Below are 14,969 nucleotides of genomic sequence, written 5' to 3' on the forward strand. Positions count from 1 at the left end.
GGCACCGGTGGCGAACCCACCTTGCCGTGCCACGATGAGGCTCGCCATGCAGTCTGGCACGCTGGTTCCGGCTGCCAAGAAAGTGATGCCCATGATCACATCTGGAATTCCCAGCGTGTAGCCGATGATTGTCACCTAAGGAGATGAAATACACTGTCAAGCTGTTCACAAGAGTTAAAATCGGAGACCAGCTTGGCCCAATTCTGCAAGGTGCTGCGGAGACAAAGTGTATTGCCCAGTACAAACTCACACTTTCTTTGAAGAGAAGAAGTGACAGGTTTTTTATACATTCATCACCTGTCCTGAGGCCAAAGCCCCATCATTGTCTGGTTCTGCTGAAGAGCACCGACTGCCTCAAAAGAAACACAATCCACGCTGCGGTCTTACCATAACCCTAATGAGGACAACTCACGCTTCCCATCCACACGCACAGGGTAACGCGGCCTGCAGCACGCTGACTGCCTCAGTGACCCGGCCAGCGCTCAAACCTCCCTGTGAACAGGCCAACTACACTTGGATTTCCTTGTGCTCATTTTTATTTACCTCCTACCTTTAGGATAATGAAGTAGAAATAAGTTCCTGCTGACTAGAGTAGTTGTGCAAGGATCTGGCTGAATGTTAAGCTTTCGTTCACACCGAGTTCAAAGTGTTATCGCTCACAACTCTGCCTCTCAAGCTTGCTCGCTCCGAGACGAGGAAAAGTGACTGAGGCCAGAGTCTCACTAGCACCAGGGCCTCTTCACACTGCCCTGCACGACAGGAAGGTGTTAAACTGCTGCAAGAGCCAGTTCTTCCCACGTTAGAGAACCTGAGTGAGATTCTAGCCCTGAATCAAGTTCAAAAGCTATGATTATTGGCCCCTAGTTTTCTCCTCTGAGTGTAAACAGGTCTAACAGAGATGGAAGTGGACTGAAGGTTTCTCATCTGAAAATTCAAGTGTGTAGAACTTCCTACATGCTCCTCTAAGCTGACAGAGAACACCTCGGCTGCGCGTCCCAGGCTGTGGGGTCTGCTCTCGTTGGCACATACCATCCACACCATCATGTAGGAGAAAGCCGCAATCCAGAGGGTAGAAGAAGCAAAGGTAACCATGAACCACTTTTCCAAATGGGGTTTGTTACAGTTGGGCACTGTGAAGTACAGGACAAAACTCAACGGCCATGTGAAGAGCCACTTCAAGATTTCTATCTTGCCAGCTGAAAAACAAAAAAGGGAAATAACCACAATTCCGGTCTGCTTCAGTCCAGAACGCTGTTATTTTGTTTAATCAGGCAGCTGTTCTGACACTCCAAGCCCTCCAGAGGAGCGAGAAGACCCTGTGGCTGTGCGCAGGTAACAGCAGGACACAGAGGCACCCAGGACCTTCCGCGGTCTCCGCTCCACGTGAGCACCGCTGCTGCCTGCCCTCAGCCAGCACCGCACCTGACAGCGAGGCACGGGCGCGCCTCGTCCCCAGCAGAGCTGCGGCCTCGATGCAGACACATCTGACCTGCACTCGGGCAGCCGGAGACGCTTCCACCCCAGCAGGCATCTGCGAAGCTCCCCGGCACAGCCAAACGGGGCTTTGCTCTCAGCAACAACACAAACACAGGAGATTCTTACTGGGTAGGTCAAAAGGTGTGTATGGCCCTTCGTGGTCTTCATCGTCGTCATCTTCCTCCTCCTCCTCATCGTTCTCATTGTTCTCGTTGTCCTCATTCTCGTTCTCCGTCTCGTTCCCGGCCTCGGCCGCGTCCTCGTCCCACCGCGTGCCATTCACGCCCCGCTCCGCGGAGCTGCTGGGGCCCGTTCCGTTCTCAACCACCTGCTTGATGGGTATTTTGATGGCCACTTCCGACTCACCGTTGGTGTAAGTCCTGCTGTTGATCAGCCGTTGTCTCTGTAAACAGAGGCACAGACTCTTGCTGAAAGACAGATTTTTAGAATTTATTTCTTTAAAGAGAAAGGGAGGAACAGAGAAGAAGAGGTGTGCAGAGCTCTTTAAAAATTTGGCTTTAAAAGCAAAAGGGATTAATTTTGATCAGGTATAACATGTGCTTGCTTGCAGCTGACTAGATGAATCTCACCTATGCAGCTTTTCTAAGAGAGTGACTGGTGGCCATAGAATCCACTGCAGGAACACTCCAAGACCAGGGCCGCATTAAACGCAGACTCAGTGGAGTACCGTGTTATTAAATAAGTGCCAGCAATAATTATGTCAGATCAATGCAGGGGGCACCTCCGGTGAGCAACAGCTACAGGTAACGTAACAACACAACCACAGAGCAACTTGAAACCTTCTCTGCTAAAATCTCTGTGGGGAGAGACAGCAAGGGATGATTTAGCGAAGTCAGTGTCAGATGGATAAAATCTGGGAAAACGTTATTAGGGATACAGAAGGAACACAAGAGTTCCATTTTGACCTAAACACTGCTACAGGAAAAAGCAAATTTGGAGGGAGAAGGGGAGATGGGGGGAGATAAAAGACATACCTCATTGATTAACATGCGGCTGGCCATGGAGAGACGTGTTTTGGGAGGGAAGTGGCTGGTTATCATGATCCGGAGCCCAGCCTCAGAGAACGAAAGCTGGTGTGGGTAGGCAGACAGCAGCTCATCCACCATGATCACCGAGGCTTTACGGTGGAAGTTCCCTGCAGCAAGAACACAGAAACAGAGCTCTTCCTGCAGCCGCCGCTCTCTCTGCCCTACATGGCCCTCAGCAGAATAAATCTGCTTCCAGAGGTCCTCTGTAAGAACCATCCCTTCAGCTACCGCCATTCAAAACATGCCTCCTTTGTCCTTAAGTTCTGTCTTTAAATGTCCTACATTTCTACCTTTAAATAAACTGCCTGGTGCCACCTCTGGCCGTGAACTCTGGGCCAGGACCGGGTCTGAGCAGCAGGGAAATCTGAGGTCTGCCCCAACACATCTCACCTTTGCTTTACTAAAATCAGTGCTGGACACGGGCAGATGTTTCATGACACTGCTGTTCACTACCATCACTATTAGTCTCTCAGAATAGCGTCTCCTTGGCCTCAGTGTTATGTTTTTTCTGACTGAGGAGGTTTCTATGGACTGGGATAGGTAAGTGGGGTCATCCGTATCAAAAAAACCAAGCCAGCCAGAGAGCCTTTCCTTGTGACTTTCTCCATGCGGGCATTTCCTGCACAACACTCGGGGGAGCTGCCCCAAACAGAGAAATCCTTCTGATCAATTATTTTTGGTCTTCTCTTCAGAAAAGAACTCAGAAAACAAACAGCCCTGTCTGAAACCCTCAGGCAAGCTCTTGCAGCGAGTGCTGCTCGTGACCCCATGCTGCCAGCTGGAGCGCACAGCAGTGTCACCCGCCCGCCAGGCCCCCGGTGGCCCTGGCCAAGTCAATATAGGAACGATTTGCAAGAGAATGAAGCAATCCTTTCGTCTTCCTTCCTCAGCCGGTTGGACTAACCACAAGTGTCCAAACAAAAAGCCCCCAGAGGCTGAGCCGTGTCACGCAAAGAGACGTTCTGGGGAGATTTAAACCCAATGGCACAATCAGAACTGCCCCGTTTATGCATAACCCTGAGGTCACTAGGTAAACCTAGATGACTAAGGCCCGAGTTTACGCTCACAGAGTTTTACCAGTCCGGCTTTACTGGTGCAGAGCGCAGTCACCCTGCCTGCACAGCCTGGCTGCTGAGGGCCCAGGCTGCGGGCGGCTGTTCCCAGCACAGCATCTTCCCCACAGCAGGCACAGCCCCTCAGGAAAGCCTGCCCTCGGCAACCAGCAGCACAGCCGCCTCTGGTGGCCCCAGAGGGCTTGATGTCAGCAAACAACCCCTCTGCATTTCATGCTCACTTGTTCACTGTATGCAGACTGTCTTTCGATCACTATTTGCAGTAAAAGAGACCTATTTTTGTTAATTGGTTTTTAGTCCAGCTCAACAAAAAGGGCAGCCCATCTGTAGGCAGAGCCCAGGACTGCTTTACACAAGACGGAACTCTTTCTCAAGTTAAACCGGGGACGGGGGGTGTGTTACTCCTGATGATGGGTGCCGATAAATCCCAAGTGGTTACTGCACATGCTTGTTGACTATTGCAAAGACAAAAAATCACCCTCTGTAAATACAGTTTAGCACATGCTTGCAAACACACACTCCAAAATACTACTGCTGACCTATGGAGTGGGTCAGGTTTTTTAAGCTGAAGTAATACAATGATTTTTATACGTGATCACGACTAAAACCAAATGGGAGCAGATTTCAGCTGAAGTGAAATCCACTGAAAGACCATTTACATGGAAAAGTTGTGCACGTTCAAGACAGCACGTGCAGTAAGAGCGCGGTACCTAGACCCACACCGAGCCCCACCGCCCCTTCACCAGAAGGAAGTGGGCACTAGCGCAAGTAGGGCCCTCTCCAGTCCAGTTCGCGATGCCCGGGAATGCATTTTAATCTAACTGCAGGTTCTAGATGCAAACGGGCATGTTCGGCGCAGAATAACAGTGCCCACAAGACGACTTACACCGGCATGGCTGTTAACGGTCTCAAAAACCAGCCCCTGGGCAGGTGGGTGTGAAGCTGGAGAGGCCCTTTCGGCCCGGCACTGGCACGGCAGCGAGAACCGCCCGGCGGAGGCCGGAGCTGCCTCCGGCAGCATGGGTGCGGTGGCCGGGTCACCACGCTGCGGCCCCAGGCACAGCAGCCATGGCCGTCTGGCAGGGGTCACGAAAGGGCCACCTCCCCACGGGTTTGGTGGCCGGTGGGACAGGAGCGGTCCCGACCGCGCGACGAGCCAGCAAACTGGCACACGTACCAACGACGCGAGCGAGCAGGGTGACTTACTGGAACAGTTACCTTTCTTTAGTAACACCACTGTGGCATCGCAGTTGCTGTTATCATCCATTTCCGTGTTGTTTGCTAAACCGTTCACCATATTTGCAGAGTTCTTTGTCTTCCTTTCGAAGCAGTGATGTATGGTTGAGTTGTACCTGCAAAAACGAAACAAACTCTAGATGTACCTTAGCTCCTTCTATGTGGATTTCTCTACACTCTTTCCTAGACTCATATCCTGCGTGATCCAACCAAGGGAGGGAAGAAAAGCCCTCTGGTTTTGAGGAGATCTAGCCACAGTGTGCCAGAGCTCTGACTGGACTGCGTACAATGCAATCTCTGCACCCAGAGGGCTCTGAAAGATACAGACGCAAATCCTGAACGACACGTATGCTTATGTATTATGGGCAATTAATGTTCCATATAGGAAGTAATGATTATCTGCCACTGTCCAAATTTATTTTTATCACATAATCACATCTGAGCGTGAGTGCTGTTTTACCTGTGAAGACACACCACAGAAATACAAGACCACACGCTAAATTCTGTCTCAACTTTGGGGGAAAGAACAAGTGCCTTCAGAAAATCATCCATTCTGAATTCAGACACTACAATGGTCCGCTTTGCTGGTCCGTTCACTGCTGCAAGGGTGAAGACACCCTTCATGTTAAAGTTTCCAGTTACTAGAACTGAGATGAATCCTGACGCGTGTCTCTTCCACCCAGCCTGAGTGTGTTGCTGTTCTCACTGAGAACTTCTCTCACAATATTTGCTCTATTCATCATTCAAAAACAAATCTCTACTCTTGCTTGTTGAGACAAGAGCACTGGTGTGCTTGGCAGCTGGTCGGTTTTGTTGAATGTTCCAGTTTAAATCTGGGTTTCCTTTCCACTGGCTTCTAAAAACAAGGCGGGAGGAGGGAACCAAGAGCAGAACAGACCAGCTTTGCCAGCATGAACTTGCGTGAAAGAACTCACACGGGTCGGATGCTGAAAAAATCAATGCTGACTGTGCTGTAGCTCTATCGTGAGTCTTCAAGCAAGAACAAATTGCTGTGGAGCCTTACACTCACAAAAAGCAGACTGGAGTCGACTGCATGTTTATTTCTGAGTAGTGATGCTACAGCAAAGTCAGAAGAGGTGGCTTGTGGGACTTGCACAGATTTGGTTCCCTGCTCTGCTGCAGACTCGCTGCGTGAGCCTTGGTCAGTTCACACGGGGCAAGATCCATAAAGCATCATCCACCTTTAGGTGTCTGATTCTCAGATCTGTCCAAGGGGGTTAAGCAGCCCCTTCCTACCTCATCAGGATAAACTACAGGTAAGTCCATGACAGGGCAAGGTGCTTTCACCCCTAATGTGGGGGTTGCTGCTGGCATGCAAGCTGGGGGACGCAGCGGAGCTCTGCCTGCAGCTCCCGTTACCTCTGCAACCAGTGGAAACGCTCTGCAGCAAGGAGCCTTACCAGCTAAACAAGCCAGGGCGCATTTGACTTACTTCATGATAACGATGTAGATGATGTACATCAGCACTAAGACCAAGGACTCCCACCTGCAAACAAGAGCGACGCAGACAACGCATCAGAGCAGGGCACTGCAGTCAGCTGCCCGAGCTCAGCCCGCCCTCACCCGTCTCACTGCAAACCCGCGGAAAGGCCCGGCCCCCCGGGCTGCCTTAACGCACTTCTGGAAAAGGGGTGCACGAGGAAGCGGCTCACACGTCCACGCGTGATGCCTCCTTTGTTTTCTTCTGCTCTTGTTTTGCTTGGCCAAATGAACACAGCTGCCAAGAACAAGTGGCTGAACCCAGAAGCTCAGTGGACAAACTGCACCCAGGGAACACCGACAGTTCCGTAAGGGAACTGCAGAGAGGGAGCGGGGCAGCCGTCCTGCTCTGCTCGCATGGGTGCAAAGTGGTCCCTGGGCTTCCCGGGCACGCCGAGGCAGCCGCACCACGCCGAGACCAGCGAGCGCGGGGCAGCTGCTCCCTCGCTGCGGCTGCACGGCCCCGAGAACGCAGCCGGCAGTGATTCCAGCTGCTGAGCAGATACTGCAGGTGTTCTCCCCACTGCTGGCTGTCCAGCTAGTTACATTTGTATGAAAACAAAACAGAATGCGACTTTTAGAACTTGTTTCTAGGCAAACTTTCTCATTGACCAAAATGCTGTATACTATATAGTTCCCTCCAGAAAACTGTTAGTCCTTGTGGAAATCATCCATCATCACATTGCTCTGTACTAAAACTCATGGGCCATTTTCTGTTGAAGGATTTTGAGACATCGCACTAACAATATCCATGTATCATTCTCTGCTTCTGACAGCTCAACCCTCGGCTTCTGCACTGATGTGCTTTACTGGAAGGGCACAGCCAGATACAACTGGGCTCGAGTCCATGCCACTTAAAACAAACAACACAAAGCAAAAAGAGAAAGCCAAGCTGCTGCAACCTCAGTGTTTCAGAAATCCTTCTCTGAAATGAAACATAAATCCCCTGGTGAGAACAAGTTTAAGAAAACACGCAACCCGAAAAGCCTGACTCCCCCTAGTGCTCGCAATCTAAATAATACCGACTGTGAAGGAAATCAAAGCCATCGCTGTCACTGCACCAGCCCTGAGAGGTGCTGAGAACAAAACCATGAAAGCAAAACAACTGCAAGTACACTTGTGTTTGAAGCCCTGCTAGCCCACCATACCTATTACAGTACATTTGACCGCATTCACGGGGATACTAACATACAGATCTTATTCTTGTTTTTTTTTTTTTGAATGGGTCATTTGCTCCTTAATATTGCCTTTAGAGGTTTTGTTTTTTAAACTATTAAAAATCCAAATACTGGAAGACGTTAGTGACTGGTTCGGTGTCCCCGGGCAGCGCCGGTGCCCGGCGCGTCCATCCCGCTGCTGCGGGCGGGCAGAGGGCACTGACCGCTGGACCGGGAAACGGCCCACGGGCCTCTCTTGGGCTTTCCAGCTCGAAAACAAGTTATTCGAGCCCATCTTCTGTTGAGGTTTCTCACACAGTAGGGAACTGCTGCCTGAATTGCCCTGTGTAACCTTCTCGCTTTCCCCTCCCCTCCCCTGAGGAACTCTACTAATTGCAGCTTTTGTAGTGTAACCAGGAAAAAATTCAAAGAAAAGGGATTCATGGCTGGATATACTTACCAGGAAACTTTTTCATCATAAATAAACTGTGGAGAAGAGATTGAAAAACAGACATGTTATACATGAAGTCACAGCTGAAAACAGCTCATGGCTCCAGCAGGGCAAGAGCGGGCAGAGCAACCCAGGGCCAGGGATGGAGCTCTGGGCTGTTTTGGCACTGCCCTCCTGCCCAGCCTGTGGGCCTTCCAACCCCAGCTCCTCTCGCCCCGGCCGGTGGCTGCAGCGCGCACCCCACGCTCCCCATGGCCATGGGAGCCGAGGGCTGACACCCCCATGGCCGGTGACACCCGGGCGTCTGCGCAGGGCTGCGCTTGCTGCCATCTCGGCTGTCACTCCCAGAGCAGGGCACCGCAGCATGGCTCAGCCGAGTGCTGTCACCCACCTGCCCCGGCTGCGGCAGCTGGAGGGCCAGGAGCCAGCCCTGCGCACGGGGTGCCCGGCAGCACCGGGCTGCGGCCGCACGCACCACCCGCGGCCTGCAGCCCTGCCGAGGGGAGGCTCCAACCCCGGGCCGCCAGATCGGCTCTGCCCCCGGGCCGCCGGGGTTCGGCTCCACCCCGGGCCGCCCTCAGCTCCGGGCTGCGCGGGAGGCGGAAGAGCCGTGCCTGCGCCGGGCGAACACATCCATGGCAACGCCGCAGGGAACAGGGAGGGAAGGCAGCCTGCGACAGCACAGCCCAATGCGTCCCTTCGGCTATACAGCCTGTAAATAGCAGCTCCTGCGTGACAGCCAGCACCCCGCAACACTTACAGTGCTCACTGAAGAAAACATTATGCATGTTGTAAGTTACAGCTCCCAGTCACCGTGATCTAACCTGACAAGGCTTGTTTTAGGTTATAACGTGTTGGCGTGATGGGACATGAAAGTGCGCGCATTGACCTTTGTGATTCAAAATAGCACCCGTCCCACTTCTGTCACTAATGACTCCGACCACGTCCCTTCAAGTTAAGAAACACAGGCATCTTCTTCCTTTCAGGGTAAATAAGGACTATCAGTCTTGCCGAGCTCTACAAGCAGACAAGGTGTCTTTGTAATATTAGGGCTAAAAATAAAATAATTGCACAGCCCTGAATCAAGATGAGGTAAGAATGGTAAATGCAGTTTATTTACTACTAATTTGTGATTTAGAGTTCACTCTTTCTTACCGAATGGCCTGGAGCACCAAACAGGTGAGTTTACACAGCTTTGTTTATTACTGCAGCACTACCATTCCTTTGCTACTGGAAACGGAAGGAGACAAAGTCACACTGATTTACTTAGCAGAATTAGAGCTTTTAAAAGAGCTGCTGAATCTCAACATTGGCAGGAACGTGATTATTTCCCCTCGGGTGTATTTACGATTAGTACAGACACCAGTGGGGTACAATTTATAACACAGCACCACAAGCTGCTGTTTAAAATACCGTGAGAGCAACTTTCGACCAGCAGTATCATCCCTCAAGAAAGATGACTGTATTTCAGCCGCAGCTGAAGTCTCGATGCCCTGATATGGCAAATTATCCCTATATGGCAAAGCATTTAAGTGCGTTCTAAACTGTAAGGCGGACGGCAGTGTAACGGCGGGGAAGCCTGCGCCTTGTCCCCGGCGAGCCACCGCGACCGGGGTCAGTGTTCGGGTAACCACGCGCTGCCGCCCGCCTCTGAGCCTGCCCTAAAAGGACAGGAAAGATGGGAGCCGCTGTGAAGCCGGGGTCCCTGTGCGTGAGGGGATGAGAGCTTTCTGAAGCTGAAGCAGTGTTTGACTCTGAAAGGAAAAATCCTCATTTGCCATCAAATTGCTCCCTGCACATCCTCCATCTCCTGCCCTTGGGCCAAGCTGTGCTACAGAACCAGGGAGATCGCAAGGACGCTTTTCCACAAGCAGAAAACCACACGACTCCTGGAGCCAGGATCTTAGCTACAAGACTATGATTTCTTAGCAGGTTCCCTGGACAGGTGGCAGCAGACATGGGCTCCCCCCTTCAAAAACTTACCACAATGAGTGCAATGACCGACAGCGTGTAGTAGATCGAATCTCTCAAGAGACTCCATGACGACAGCGCAACGACCTGGGGAGAGAGGCAAAGAGAGGCGGTCAGCCAGGCCCTCCCCAGCACAAGCACCACACTAACCGCCTGTGCCTACGCAGAGCCCGCCAGGCTGTCCCTGCCACTCTGCGCAGGTCTGTGCGGGCTGTCCCTGTCACTCTGTGCAGGTTGTCCCTGTCACTCTGTGCAGGTTGTCCCCATCACTCTGTGCAGGTTGTCCCCATCACTCTGTGCAGGTCTGTGCGGGCTGTCCCTGTCACTCTGTGCAGGTTGTCCCTGTCACTCTGTGCAGGTTGTCCCCATCACTCTGTGCGGGTCTGTGTGGGCTGTCCCCATCACTCTGTGCAGGTCTGTGCAGGCTGTCCCTTTCACTCCGTGTGGGCTGTCCTTGTCACTCTGTGCGGGTCTGTGCGGGCTGTCCCTGTCACTCCATGGAGGCTGTCCCCATCACTCTGTGCGGGTCTGTGCAGGCTGTCCCCGTCACTCTGTGCGGGCTGCCCCTGTCACTCCATGCAGGCTGTCCCGATCACTCTGTGCGGGCTGTCCCTGTCACTCTGTGCGGGTCTGTGCGGGCTGCCCCTGTCACTCCATGCAGGCTGTCCCCATCCCTCTGTGCGGGCTGTTCCCGTCACTCTGTGCGGGCTGTCCCTGGACCAGCTGCTATGGAGACGGGGATGGCTGAATCTGAAGTCGCACTGCAGAAGCGGAGTCGGGTCGGCCGGCACAGCGCGGTCCCCAGCGCGGAGCTCGGCAGCGCCCCGGCTGCACCGGCGGGCACCACCGCAGCTCCATCAGCGCTTGCACGGGTTTCGATACAAATACACGACACTCCAGCGAGGCGCTGGGAACCCAGAAATTTATATGCAAAAGAGGATAAAATGGGATTGTGGTGCAGTTCATTTCATTTGACGCCTTCCAAAGCCAAGAAAGTGAGGAGTTGTTGTCACTGTAGGCTGAATGAGCCTGCAACTCAACCTTGGAAGAAAACCCACGAGTGAATATTTAACTTCATTAACAGTATTCAAAATTTGGTGACAACATCTTCAGTATGACCATATTTTTTGCAGCCCTAGAAAGTCCCCCCTATAGAAGCCTCTCCTCACATCTTTCTTTCCCGTTTCTGGAGTGCATTTCAAGCCCTGTGAGTCACATCCTTCCTGGGTGTGGAGCACAGGGAGGCAGATGGGAGAGCGGCTCATTAACAGTCCCCCGAGCCTGGTCCCTCAACGTGTACATCCATTTTCTGACCACATCCTCCAGTCGTGCTTGTGCATGAATCCAGTCAAACAAACACTAACTTCATTTTAATTTCTATGATATCTAAAAAAAGGTCCTGTTCCAGAGCGATAGCTAAAATAGCTTCCCAGATTACTCTGCATATTAACTCTTACAATTTTCCAGAACTGCTGGCAAAACAAATGCTGTAAAAAGATACTGACCATTCTACTTAAGAACCCCTGCAGCCTCTTAATACCACGACTTTTTAAACTGGGCGTAATTCATGCCCAGTGTAAAGTCTCTTCATGCAGCCATTGACATGTAAGAAGGTCCAATCTAAAATAAAAAAGCAGGTGTTTAAAGCGCTGGAGTCAGATGAGATTTATACCAGCTGACAACACATTTTGGCGCACGCAGAGAGAGATGAATGGAGGTCCTTTATGATGGAAATTTCCAAATGTAGAAACCTCGAGTTGGGTTCATAATTCTATTCAGAGATCCTTAATTAAATCTCACATCTTACAGATAGTGGACCCCTTCACTTTGATTGAGCAATTTTTGTAAGGGAGTTTATAAAATAATCTGACATTATTCCACTCGGCTTTTGTGCTGCTGCTTAAGGTCCTAATGCACTTGTCCTATGCACTTTTCTCAGCGTGGATGCTGGTGGGGATTTTATAGCTGTAAACGTAAGCTCTCTATAATAAAAGTCACAACTTCTGAAACGAATGACGAGCCCCACATGAACACTCCTGCTTGCAAGTGTCGCTATTGTCTCTCGAGCTCTCCCGGTGTAAGGGCGTCACCGTGCAGCACAGCGTGCCTGTGGGAGCAGGACCTCTGGGTTACCATCAGCCAAGACAGCGTCTCTCCTGTTCTTTGATATGGTACAATCATCCTGAAAGCAGTCCCTGATATTCTTCCAGGGAATTTTCCTAAATAACACCTGAATGAGCACACTAAGATCCAGATGCTTAAATGCAATTATCTATCAGGGACCCGGTGCGCAAAAGGCACACGCCAAAGCGCTGCGGGGATCACAAGGACTGCAGGAAACGTCCCCTGCTGGGACCTGCACAGCCCGCTCACGTTTCACAGGCACCCTGGTAGGTCTCCCTAACGCAGTAACCATGGGGCAACTAAATCTCCGCCTTCCGGAGGGCCTGAGTCGTGTAACTGCATCTCCGAGCCATCCGATCATCAGGAAACACAGCCTGAGCTGGGAAAGCCATGCGCAGGAGGTAAGCGTGCACCGCGGGCACGAGGAGCTGGTGAGCACTGCAGGACTTCAGCCACCGCAGCAATCACGGAGCCCCGTTACCGCTGTCGAGACCCCGAACGCCGGGCTGTGCCATGTCGTCTTACAGCGACCAAGGGCTCCACGTAAACCTTAACGCGCTGGAAGCGCTTCAATTACAGCTTAGCAGTCTAAGGCAGAAAGGAAATCAGAGAGGCAATCAGCTTAGTTAAAAACACGATCAAACTTGAGCTTTGAATCAGCAGCACTGTAAGCCAGCAGAGAGCTGGTCTTTTGGGAGCTGAGCATAAGGAGGCAACCATAAAACCACTGATTGTCAGGTTACACATCTCCTCTGAAATTCAAACCCCAGACAAGGGACCAAGAGGGCCTCGGGCTTTTCCTCCTCTCATGGACCAGACAAGGGACCAAGAGGGCCTAGGGCTTCTCCTCCTCTCATGGCCCATTCTTTGAGTGACATTCTTGGCATAAATAATCAGCTACAAAGACTGCCTGGAAGTGCCAGGCTTTGGAAAAAACCTTCCTAATCTTGTTTCTCTGTTACCCTCTGGCAGAGAAGGTCCAGATTTTCAGGCATTAAGAGCTAATAATCTGCTAATGCGGAGAGGCCGGAGTGCTTGGGCGAGGGTGTCGAAGGATTAAAGACAATCCCACGGTGATCAGCCTTAAGACGCTACCGAGACCAACAGCAACGTGCTGACAGTGACTGCAGTGCCCGGCGCCTCACAGCCCGACACATCCGGCACCGCTGCAGCGGGAGCGCTTCGGGACAGGGACCGCGGCCCCCTGGAGATCCGCACTCACGGATGGGTGGCACTGCCACTAACTCCATTGCTAATAACGCCCACATTCATTCAGGTTTAATTTTACTCGCTCTGTGTGAATATAAATAGCAGATATCTTAGCAATAAACATCATTATTGGATCTTAACGACCTTATGCAAATCCAACCAATCATCCTGAAGTCACAGCTGCTCAACCGAGCCAAGAATAAAATTAAAACGTCTTCCACGAAACAACCGAGACACTTTATCCACCTCGCACTTGGGAAAGAGGGAAATTACTTTACTGGACACAGCAAAACCTGCCTACAAGGATTCATCCCTGTACGCCAGACCATCGTGTTAAAGACAGAACCGTGCTTCATTTGCCAAATTCCAGTTACGAGCAGTTTGCCATCCGTGTCAGTGCTGGGCAGAAATACGAAGAAAATCTACTTCACCATGCTCAGGTAAAATGTAGTAAGTTCCACTGCTTTTACTCGGTTAAATACAGTCTAAGGTTCATTCACATCTGAAAAGTCACAGCCATTAGGGAGATAGGTATCCGGAAGAAACAGAAATAAAGGGATTCTTACATTTCCTACAAATGGCGGCACTTAAAAATCACAGAGCTTCTTTGGAATGAGAACAAACCTGTGGGGCAGTTCCTTGAAGCCCTCACATCGTGACGAAGCCTGGCATCAGCTTTGGGGCTGCTGCTGCGAGGCAGGCGGCCATGGCAGAGCAGGGGACAGCCCGCACCCCGAGGGACCGTCCCGTCCCGGAGCTCCAGCACCCCCACGAGGCAGTGCTTCCAACCAGAGGACTCAGAAAGACCCCTCAAATCTTGTGCTGTTCCGGCACCTGTCAATCTGTACGGAAAAGCAAGAACAGCCCAACTCTTTTTGCCTGCCTTGAGAGCAGCCTGGGCAATGCCGGCTCTGACAGCCGAGCGCCCGTGACTGCCCCGGCGAACCGCCAAGGCCTCCCTCTCCAGCACAGCCCTGACAGGGACCACGTCTCAGGGCTCCTCCATCTCCCTTGACAGGGCACGGCCTCTGCCTTTTAACTTCGCCGCTCGTTATTTTTAGAACTCCTTGCTCAGCTCAGGTAATTACAAGGATTCTGCCACCTGCCTGTTCATCCTCGCAGGTCGAGATATCCACGAAGCATCATATATTAATGTGAGTGACACCGCCTTATTTGTATTCATCTCTACATTAACTCAGGCTGCAGATCCGTCTATGACTTCCAGCACGAAGCCGCTGCAGACCCCTGCACATCTCCTGGAGACGTGTCCCCACTGCACTGAGGCAGAGCGCTGGCCTGGAGCGGCCGCTCGCCTGGGACCGAAGCAACGTGGCCCTGGTGCTGCGCCCGGCCCTGGCGCTGTGCCCGGTACCAGTGTTGTGCCTGGCCCTGGTGCTGTGCCCGGTACCAGTGTTGTGCCTGGCCCTGGTGCTGTGCCCGGCCCTGGTGCTGCGTTCGGTACCAGTGTTGTGCCTGGCCCTGGTGCTGTGCCCGGCCCTGGTGCTGTGCCCGGCCCTGGTGCTGCGTTCGGTACCAGTGTTGTGCCCGGCCCTGGTGCTGCGCCCGACCCCGGTGCTGCACCCGACCCCGGTGCTGCGCCCAGCCCTGCTCGCTCAGGTCAGGCGAGGGACTCAAGCGCTCTCCCCTCCTTGCTCGGGAGATAAAATGATTTCCTTTTCTCAGCAGCAGCACTGAAGAACAAATGCATGTGGGGTGCACAGGG

General features: G+C 52.1%; 1 protein-coding gene across 5 annotated transcripts in view; it reads right to left on the bottom strand.

Annotated features, from left to right (window-relative positions):
* Window positions 1-14,969, bottom strand: part of LOC136100286 (sodium/potassium/calcium exchanger 3-like) — a 189,013-nt gene that overhangs the window by 92,661 nt on the left and 81,383 nt on the right. For 3 of the 5 annotated variants that reach the window (XM_065835223.2, XM_071805568.1, XM_071805567.1), the window contains exons 7-14: window positions 9,926-10,000; window positions 7,952-7,977; window positions 6,288-6,341; window positions 4,805-4,950; window positions 2,472-2,632; window positions 1,603-1,879; window positions 1,030-1,196; window positions 21-135 (exon numbers count right to left, since the gene is read on the bottom strand). In XM_065835223.2, the coding sequence (XP_065691295.2) occupies window positions 21-135; window positions 1,030-1,196; window positions 1,603-1,879; window positions 2,472-2,632; window positions 4,805-4,950; window positions 6,288-6,341; window positions 7,952-7,977; window positions 9,926-10,000 (1,021 nt within the window). The remainder of the gene's footprint in view (window positions 1-20; window positions 136-1,029; window positions 1,197-1,602; window positions 1,880-2,471; window positions 2,633-4,804; window positions 4,951-6,287; window positions 6,342-7,951; window positions 7,978-9,925; window positions 10,001-14,969) is intronic. The other 2 variants (XM_065835224.2, XM_065835228.2) reach the window with 1 other exon arrangement.

The sequence above is a fragment of the Patagioenas fasciata genome, chromosome 3 (genome assembly GCF_037038585.1).
Source record: "Patagioenas fasciata isolate bPatFas1 chromosome 3, bPatFas1.hap1, whole genome shotgun sequence".
Classification (NCBI taxonomy): domain Eukaryota; kingdom Metazoa; phylum Chordata; class Aves; order Columbiformes; family Columbidae; genus Patagioenas; species Patagioenas fasciata.